The sequence below is a fragment of the Nicrophorus vespilloides genome, unplaced genomic scaffold (assembly GCF_001412225.1).
Source record: "Nicrophorus vespilloides isolate i.1.1-1 unplaced genomic scaffold, Nicve_v1.0, whole genome shotgun sequence".
Taxonomy (NCBI): Eukaryota; Metazoa; Arthropoda; class Insecta; order Coleoptera; family Silphidae; genus Nicrophorus; species Nicrophorus vespilloides.
In genome coordinates this window covers 1-10270 of record NW_017096564.1, presented here as the reverse complement: position 1 = coordinate 10270, position 10270 = coordinate 1, and the positions used below count along the sequence as shown (strand labels likewise).

Here is a 10270-nt window from a genome sequence, read left to right as displayed (position 1 = left end):
AAACTTTTAACCAAAAGAAAAGAAAAGAAAAAAAAGAACAAAACCCATGCGTATGAGTTTGCCACGAGATCTATAAAAATGGTTACCTCCATGGGCTTCCGTTTGAGGAATCCAATCGCAATATGCCTTTGGAGGTACGAACTGACTGTGAGGTGTTACGAATTCTATGAAGGGATTGTTCGAGGTTACAGGTGTCGTCGGGCAGGATTTCGTGGAGTTGTAGCATGGATAGAATGGAGTGTTAGCATATAGATCGGTTGTATGCAAGTTAGAGCAACTCTGAGAGTCAGGAAGTGCTAGAGGAAAGTTTTTCGAAGGAGCCGAGATTAGTTCCAGTTTACTTCTAGACAAATCCTTGTTGGAACCAAGATCACTCTCTTTCGGAGTCCGAATGAAAAGTCTTTGCAAAGTGAATACCGGTTTCGAATCTCGCGGTTTCGCGTAATCAATCAGGCAAGCTTCTGCTTCTTCGTCTTCGTAGTTAATGATAGAAGCTGTTTCAGTTTCCAAGAATTCGCGCACCGAACGTATCTCGATTTCGTCTTTACCGCCTTCACTAGTTTTAACCAGAAGCTTAACTTCCGCTTTTATGATCTTCTCCTGACTATAGTCATCGCTACTGTCTTCCGAATCCGTTTCGGGCAAAACCGTGTACTTAGGTTCCTGATTCTCACACAAGCTAATATTCTCCTCGTCTTCTTCAGGAACAATACTTAAATTCCGATAAGTTCCCTCGTACCATATATCGTTATTGAAAGTCTTGTAACTTATAGCTTCGACCGGTTCGTAATCGTGAGTCTCGTAATCATCCCAACTATCAGGATAAGCATCGGAAAGTTCGCTCAAACTCTCGCTGGAAGCTTTCCTCACCGTAATAACCGTTTTGTATGGGACTTCATCATCATCTTCTGCTAATAACAAAGCGGATTCTTCGTTTTCAGCATCGCATAATAGCTGAGAAATACCGTCCTGAACGTTCTGAAAAACCGCCGCGTCTTCGAACGAAATCAAATCATAAACGTGTTCCTCGCGAGGTTTAGAATTCGGATTGCTAAAGCGCACAAGCTCGAAGGGACTCGCGTTTTCCACGACAATTTCTTGGGTGGTTTCGTAACGTTTCGGAACGCGAATTGATTTCTTTATGGGAACTTCGATTAAAGCGTCGTTTGAAGGAATCAATTCCAAGGTGTTCACGCATGGATTCTGCAGAAGTATGATTTTTTCTTCGTGCTCTACTTCGGTCAACATTCGATCTAACATTGCATCAATTTCTGTATAAGAGGTGGTTTTGTAAATGACAGGAGGGATTGTTTCAGGATCCGGGGATGGCAGATTGCGACCGAAATTTGCTAACAGGACACTTTCGTAAGTGACTTCTTCAGCGAATGCCGCATCTATCAAACACAAACACGAGCATGAGAAAGCGGTATTAATCCAAATTAAGAAATAATAAAAAGAAATAAGAGATGGAAAAAGGAATTCAGACATCAACCAATCTGTAGTAAGAATATTTTCTTTGCTGCACCTTAATATTTACTACACCAAATAAACGATATATTCATAAAAAATAGATATATTTTGTCTCATCAAAGTTTTTTATTTTTTTTTTCTTTATATTCAAGTTACTGTTGCCAATGATTATGAATGATGTAAGTTGAAAAACAAAAGGAATTTTGAAGGTCTAAATTGTGTTAAAAAGAAATAATAAAATCACATAAACTTGTGAAGCTTTAAGCTAGCTTGAGTAAAATAAAAATCATGTTGTTACAGTATTATTATATAGTTTTTTTCTCTCTCTATTTATAGAGATGTTCTGATGAAGCGAGAAATAAATAAAAAATACTTTCTTTTCGTTATTGCTTCGTTAGCTAAGCTCCTGTGCTATTTATTTGTATTAGACAAAAAAAAATCTCCCACAATCTTCTTTCGTTCAGCTCCTAATCCATTGGTAACGAAAATGAATATGAAGGGACAAAACACTTGTGTTACTCTCTTTTTAGTATCAACATGCAACGTGCAAAAAGCATGCCTCCGCCAATATCCTCCGTCAAATGTGGTCCTGGTATTGCTAGTAAGTTAGTAAGCGTAAAATCTGATAACATCCAGTGCTATAAAATTTACTTAGTAATATATTTTTTTAAGTAATTTCAAAACCCATCCCTTGCATACGCACACACACATAGAACATTCTGGCTATTAAAAAAAATACTATTAAAAAAGGAACAGAAAATTAATTTGAAAATAAGGACAGAACAAGAAAACAAGAGATAGAAAGAAATCAAATAAGAACAGAAAAGGATAATCAAAACAAATTAGTGGAGATAGAAAATAAACTGTTAAATAATGGTGATGCTCCTAGCACTAAACGTATTTAATTTTGGTTCATCTTCGTTTAAATTTGTTTTATTTTGTTGTTGTTGTTTTTTTATATTTAAATCAGAAATCAATTTTGTAATTCTTTGATCTGTATTGACGTTCGATTTGCAATTTAAGGAGACTTACCTTGCTGGGTCGATGTTGGTGCGTCTAGTTTCTCTGGTGGTTGGATCGGCTGTTCGGCTGGTCCTCTTCCTGGTGCATCCCATTCTGCAATTGATACACAAAGATTTAGTAAGTACATCGAGAGAACCAATCAATTTCATTATTCGCTATATCTAACATCCTAACCTAATATAAGCTTATCAACTGTACCTTAACCCACCATATTTTTCTCTGTTGTGTGTTTCAGCCAAAAAAACCTACCTCTTTTTTTACATTTACGTGCATCAGTAAATCAACTACGAATTTGCGTACTTACGTTTGCTGAGATTAAAGAAAGTCCTTACTCTGACTAGCCTAGCCCTTTCCAGAAACTCGCTGCCGTCGTAATTTATACCGTTAGGATGTTCGTAAATATCCACGATCTTTGCAATGCTTTTATCTTTTTTCCTCTTCACCTTGACCATCCCACCCACTTGAATTTTCGCTTCGCTTCTGTAGCTACACTGAACCACTAATACTAACGGAAAGTCTAGGTACAGCATCGATAGATTAGGGATATGGTTCTCATGAAAAGCTATGTTAAAGTTCGTAGCGTAGCCGATTTTCGTGCGAAAGATATTCAGGTAGAAGAGGAAAACCGGGATTCTATTAGCTGTTGCTACATTACCTCCATCCTTCATCAAACCGAAAATGACGGAACCGTTTTTCCAATCGATCGAAACTGAATCGTTTGCTTCTGCGATGTCAACATCTTCAACGTCTGTATTGGACTCACGGATCAACCCTTTCAAATGACCAACTTCACTGGCTGACTCGACATTAGATGTTCGCGTAGTACAAGAGGATACGTCTGATACCAGATGATCATTGAAATCTTTTTGCATTTCCGAAGGAGTACTCAGATTGGTCGTTGTATTATCATCTTCAGCAGAAGCCTGAACATCTTCGGTGTCTGTAACCATTGGACTCCAGGTGCAATTGTTGCTAGGATTATGCGGTTTCAGAGAGTTCAGATTTCTAGTCACCGTATCGTTTTCCCTACTTAATATGAAATCTCCACCCATTTCACGCATTAAATCTGGAGTGCAACAGTTACCTCCAGGAACCACATCGATATCGTCTTCACTAAGATCAAGATTTTCAACATCAGTTAGGACTTCGATATTCGTTACCTTTATATTAAAATAATCCTTCTTTTCGATATCAGACATATACAGATCTTCTACATCAGTTTTGCTAGCCTCCAAATCTAAGGTCAACTGATCAGAACACTTTCTCGGCTGATTCAACAATTTGTTAAAATTCTTCTTAGACTTCTTATTATCTAAAATAAGTTCCTCAGTATCAGTTAACGGTTCACGAACGAGCTGTTCGCTGCATAAAAGTTTTGTTCTTAAATCTTCCACATATTTTATGTCACCTCCTTCGATCGTAGGTAGATCAGGTGTAGGACAACGTCTCGGACCTTCAATGGTTAAAAACATCTCTTCCTCTGATACAAATTCAACGTCAGTTTGCTCAGATACATCATAATTCAAACCTAACGTTATTTCTATATCGTCCAAATCTTGCACGACGACTGTAGGTTTACCAAGACTATTTTCTTTAATTAGAATTAGTTCCCTCATTGACTTTGGTAAAAAATTGGTTGCCAAATCGCACAGAATTTGTTCGTTATCTGAGTATTCTTCGAGCTCAGTTAAATTTCCATCAGGAATTGCAATAACTTTATTCACTCGACGTTCCTCATCGCCCGAATGAAGACTTTCTAAATCAGTGGCAACATTATCATGCGAATATGGCTTAGACAAATAGCTCATATTTCCGGAATATGCAAATCTGTAACTTGTTTCGCCATCCGACGAATCGTCACTTTGATCCTGAAATTGATTTTGCTGACCAAATTGATTGGCCTTGTCTTTAACATTGCTATAGCATTGAGCCATAGTGTGCAATTGCTTGTTGATTTCCGTATCATCGTACTCGTAATTTTCAATATCGCTAAGGTTCAGGTCATCTATGTCAGTCATGCCGTCATCGATTTCGTCTGGTATCATCAAAATTTTATTCGTTTTTTTCTTTCGAATCACAAAATCATCTTCATCTTCATTATCGGTATCGTAGAGCATGGATTGTCTTTGATACGTTTTCAAAGTACTTTGCTCGTACTCTTTAATGGGATTCTTTTTAAATATATTACTACGTCTTGCTTCATCCACTGATAAATCGACATCTTCTATGTCTGTTACAGCTCCTCTATTTCTCAGAGAACCTTTCGGTCTGCGTCTACGGACTTTCTTATTTTTTTTTGTTTTTACCTCGTTATCAGAATCTGAAAGAAGTTCCACATCTGTCGGCGTGAACTTTAATTCTTCGTTAACCATCAGCAATGCTTTAGATGCATTTTCAAGGCTCGGCGTTAGAGATCGATTTGGAATAATACTATCGCTGATATTAATTGAATCGCAACAACTGTATAACTCCGTAGGAACAATGCATTCTGGTATATCAATAGGTTCATCATTGTCAGAATTGTAAACGTCTTCGGTATCGGTTAAGCATACTTGATCATGGTATATTGGTAGCGAATTGTTCACAGATTTGGTTATAGAGAATTGTGATTTGAGTCGCTTCTTGCTTTTGTTCTTTAAATGAAGCTTGCAAGACTCCTCAAAAGTGCCAGGTTCTAAATCAAGATCTTCAAGGCTCATCGGCTTTTCGTGCATTATCAGTGCATTTTCTTCATTGTCGGAACCTTCCATGTCTTCGACATCGGTGTGGCTATCAAAGTCGTTTGATACTTTTACTAATAATTTCGGTTTGTTCTTTCTGCGATTTCTAATTCTATTTTTTGAAACTTTCTCATTGTCCATGTCTAGTTCCTCAATGTCGGTCAACGCTTCAGCCAGTGAGTAACAGTTGTGGTCATCGTCTTCCTCATTTTCCGGCGTTATAGATATCGTCGGAACATTTATTTTCAAACTCATCTTTACTGGGAGGATTTGAGGTACGCCCTATGCAAATAAAGTGTAAGAAAGAAACAGAACATCATAAAATAAAATAAAAAGTGAATAAGAGAAACCATGTACCCCGAGATTCGGTGTGAGAGTGTGTTTGTTTTTGGTGTGTGTGTGTAGTAATATACATACTTACGTTAATTGCGTTTGGTAGAATAAAATGTGTATACGATGTCTAATAGATAGAGTAGAAATAGAAGAGGAAGCAAGTAACAAACGAAGGCATTAAAAGACAAGCATCTATTTGTATACCTCACGTGGTACTGGGAAAGCCATGCTGTGGGTTGGTACAGCGGATCTTTCAGGCAACACAGAACGTGTGTTACCTGAACTCATTTCCTCTTCAGACGATTCGGACACAGTGTGACCGGGTGTTTGTCTTGTGCTCGATGGACTACTGCCCTGAACGTCGAGTATAGGTGACAGTCTGTCCTCGGTTTGTGCTCGGTGAGTCGTCGTGCTTTCTATAAACGACTTGGAAGTAAATTGTGATTTGGTATCGAATGAGGTAGTCGTGAATTCTCCCATCTGCGACATGAGCAACTTTCGTGGAAGCGAAACAGAGTCGTCCTCCAATAGCTGGAAGCGTTCTTGGATTTCTTCAAATGTCAAGTTTTCGGAAGCTTGCGCGCACGTGATCAGATCGCTGACTCTGTACGTTTCCTTAATGGATTCAAGAGACTTTCTTGCGGATTTCGGTGATACTGGAGACGATGATTTCTGTCTACTGTTTGCGTCGGAGCTCATGTCGTGATCAGACGGTGAACTTGGTAGAGCGATCGACTCTGATAAACTAGAGTCGGTCGTGTCTATTAAGGATATTTCTGCTTCGTTGCGAATTCCAGATGGAAATTTTTTTAAGTTCTCATAAGGTTGTCGATATATAACTTCTATGGATCCGGAGTGATCATCGCTTCTTGTAAATACTTCAGAAGTAATAACTTGGGTGCCACCGTTGGCACTTCTGGCACGGATGGGACTTCCTGGTAACGATGTAGGTGTTATACTTCTTTCTAATAGTTGAATTTCTTGTGCTTTATCGCGACATACAGTGGGTATGACTGATTGACTTCTATTGCGATCGGTAAATTGGACGGTCTTTTCAATTTCTGACGGTTTCTGGGACGGAGTCATCAATGATTTCTCGCTTATGGATACTTTCTTGATATGCTCTTCAATGGGGATGGTTCTGCGTAATTTTGTTGGGGATGGAGAGGGTTTCGGACTGTGGATTCTAGCAGGTATATCCGCTTTCTGGTACCGGTTACTATCCTGCATTTCTTCCTTTATTTTAACCGATTTAGTTTCCTTCGTATGTGCACTTCGTGTGCGTTTCTCCTCTTTGAGAACACTACGCGTTGAACTGTCAGAAGAACAACTTCTGGCCAAACTCTTCTGACTATCTTTATGCTCTTGAGATCGACCGCGTTTTTTAACAGGTGTCGATTCCCTGGATAAAGTTTTATTTTCAGATGAAATTGTGGTGCGTTCGTATGTGTATTTATGTACGTTCTCGGGTGTGTAGCTTCTCTTTTTCTCGGTCGATGTTATTTTCGATACTTGCTTAGTTCTTTGATTGGCGTTGTCAATTTCTTTTTTACTCTTCGGTTTAAATTGCTGCGTCTTCTTAGCTTCACTTTCCTTCACATGACGTTCAATTTTCATATCACGGGATAACGTTGATTGCATATAGCCATAAACTCTGGTGACTTGCGGAGGTTTATATGGAGGAGGAGTGGTTACAAAGGACTTTACCTTTTTCTTACTTTCATACCGTTTAGTAACGGTTTTCGCTTCGGTGGAAGTACTATCACTACTCGACATTTTAGATGTAGAAGATTTAACTAATTTAGGAATGTAGGTTTTGATCTGAGATCTTGCAGCTGAACTACTCGTGCCGACACTTGAAGTACTAGCTACCTTTTTGTAAACTTTTTCTCGGACTTGCTTTGTAACAGAGTCCTTCTTTTCATCATCTGAACTTACATCTGCGTCCGTTGCTAATTTCATAGATCGCAATCTTGGACTTGTGAATACTTTACTTGTCTTTCCATAGTCAGTGTACTTCTTTACTTGCTTTCGAGACCTTGCCACTGACTTAGAACTTAATTTGTCAGACGCATCTGAACTAAGAATGTCTTTATCAACGATAATGTTGTCAGGAACTGTGATTCTAATCATATCATCATCCATTATTATATCGCTATGCTCGATTTCATACTGTTTTACAGTCTTTTTAAATTCTGCATCTGTTTTTTCCTCCTTTTGTGTTTCAATTATTGACTCTATATGTGACTCAGTGTATTCCGTATCATCGCTATGCGGCGATTCCACTTCATACAGACTAGCTTCAACTGGAGCTTTTTGACTTGTACTTCTATCAGATAGCGATTGGATTTCCAGCCTAAGAGAAGAGTCTGTGCCTGAGGATATTGGTTCTGCGTCAGTTTCCGAAAACTTTTCAGAATCGCTACGAGGCATATAGCTTTGATAGTCTTCATGTTCAATAATATCATCATCAAATACAACTTTATGTTCACAGGACTCTTTTATCACTACGGCTTTGTGCACTACGTCTAGCTTTTGTACATTGTCAAGCTTTACATCTACTCCAGCTACAGTATGCATACCTAGATATTTATCGTCTTCGCTTTTTTTCATTATTTTTGGTTCCTCAATAAATTCAACTCGCTTCGTTTGGATTGAATGTACTTTCCCTTCTAGACTATCCGTGGGAATATATTTCGTTTCTGATGAAAGTTCTTTAACTATCTGAGTTTCTTTGGATTCTATAGAATCTCTTTTCACTTCAGATATATCCTTCGTCCTGCTAGTTCCTTCATAGTATAATGTTTTTCTAGAACTACTCATTTCTCCCTGTTCACTGATTGTAGAATCCTTTTGCTTAGTTTCAAAATCAATAATATCAGTTTCCAACCTTGAAGTCGTAGTTACATCATAAGATTTCAAATGATCTTCCACTTTGCTCAAATCTGAAGATAATGTAACAGTATAGCTAGATTTTTTTTGAGAGTCAATCTCAACAGCATCTAAAACTCTAGTCTTAGTGTCAATAACATTAACGTCCGATTTAGATTTATCAATATCTGCATATTTTGTAATAATACTGTCAGTTTTAATGCACTGATCAATTTGAGATATTTCCACTGACTTTTCTGTAGGTACCTCCGGAATAAATTCGGAAATTGATAATTTTGCAGGTTCAATCATTTCAGTAGTTCCTAATTTTTCAATAACTGGAGATTCTTCGTCCTTTAGACTTATGACAGGTGACTTTTCTTTAGGTAATTCTGAAGTGACTTCAGAAATTGGTAATTCTTCTGGTTTAATAATTTCAGGTGTAATAGATTTTTCAACGACTGGTGACTTTTCTTTAGGCAATTCAGGAGTGACTTCAGAAATTGGTAATTCTTCGGGTTTAATGATTTCAGGAGTAATAGCCTTTTCAACGACCGGGGACTTTTCGTCTTTAACACTGATGACGGGTGACTTGTCTTTAGGCAAATCTGGAGTGACTTCAGAAATTGGTAATTCGTCGGGTTTAATCATTTCAGGAGTAATAACCTTTTCATACATAGGAGACTTTTCGTCCTTGACACTGATAATCATTGTTGTGTCTTTGGGCAACTTTGAATGATCTTTGGAAATATCAGTTTTAGTAATAAAGTCAACTTCAGTTTGACTTGACTTCAGTTTACTTGTGTCTGATAAAACTGTTGTTCTGTCAATACATTTAACATTAGATTCTGACTTCAATCCAGCTGCGATTTCTACAGATACTGCGTGGATAGAATCATCATCTATTGTCGCAACTTTAGGATAGTCAGATTTTATATGAGAGAAGTGTCTATCAGTATCTGACAATATTGCTATAGAATCAGTGGAAGCAATAGTAGATTCCGATTTCTTCGTATCTATACGCATACTAGACATATATTCGGAAGACTCATGATCTTGTTTCTCTTGCTGAATTATCAATGATTTATCAACAGTATCTAAACGAGAAGTAACATATGTTTCATCAGCTGCTTTCAAAACTTGCTTTTCCATTTCAATTTTATGTTTTTCTTTAATTTCTAAGGAATCTTCATCAAGAACAGAATGTTCGTCATATTGAGATGAAGAAATACCATCAATTGATGTTGAAACTAAATTTTTTCTGTTCACGTCTTTGTTCTCCTGATTCTGTCTTGATAAAGAATCATCGGTAATATCTAGCAACGAGTCAGTTTCTATAGAAGATTCTTCAATTTCTCGTTCATTAATAATATTTTCAGCGTTATCAACATTCAAAGAGTCTTCATCTATACTTTGTGCTTCAAATTCTTCGCATACTAATTCGCGTTTTACTCGAGAACTCTTCTGTTCGATACTTTCAAGAAGAATCTTATCTGTTTTATAATTATCTATCTCAGCATTAAAAAGTTCCTTATTTTTAAAATCCTCTGAAGAGTCAACAATATCATATGAAGATTGAATGACAGCAAAAGCCTGACCTTCAGGCGTAGGCGTTAAATCAGGATTGTATTCTTTAACATCTTGACGTATTTGCCGTGAAACTTCTAAAACTTCGGACATTGCCTTACTTACATCAGAAACTGATATCATATCCATTAAACTCAGATCATTTTTCCTAATATCTGATTTCAAGGCATCAATTGGTAATTCTTCGGGTTTAATTAATTCAGGAGTAATAGCCTTTTCAACGACCGGGGACTTTTCATCCTTAATGCTAACGACCGGTGACTTGT

At 37.5% G+C, this 10270-nt stretch overlaps 2 protein-coding genes across 2 annotated transcripts in view; both read right to left on the bottom strand.

Moving 5' to 3' along the window:
- Positions 1-5511, bottom strand: part of LOC108557409 — a 32184-nt gene extending 26673 nt beyond the window's left edge. The window contains exons 1-2 of the mRNA XM_017913911.1: positions 3149-5511; positions 2503-2586 (exon numbers count right to left, since the gene is read on the bottom strand). Coding sequence (XP_017769400.1) covers positions 2503-2586; positions 3149-5468 — 2404 coding nt within the window. The 5' untranslated portion in view covers positions 5469-5511. The remainder of the gene's footprint in view (positions 1-2502; positions 2587-3148) is intronic.
- A 227-nt stretch (positions 5512-5738) lies between these two features.
- LOC108557408 (protein SON-like) lies at positions 5739-10097 on the bottom strand. The gene has a single exon (XM_017913909.1). It carries the CDS (start codon positions 10095-10097, stop codon positions 5739-5741), a length of 4359 nt encoding a protein of 1452 aa, XP_017769398.1.
- Between the last annotated feature and the right edge of the window lie 173 nt (positions 10098-10270).

Coding starts and splice junctions, on each gene's coding strand:
- LOC108557408 (XM_017913909.1), bottom strand. CDS start 10,097: ATGTCCGAAGTTTTAGAAGTTTCACGGCAAATACGTCAAGATGTTAAA.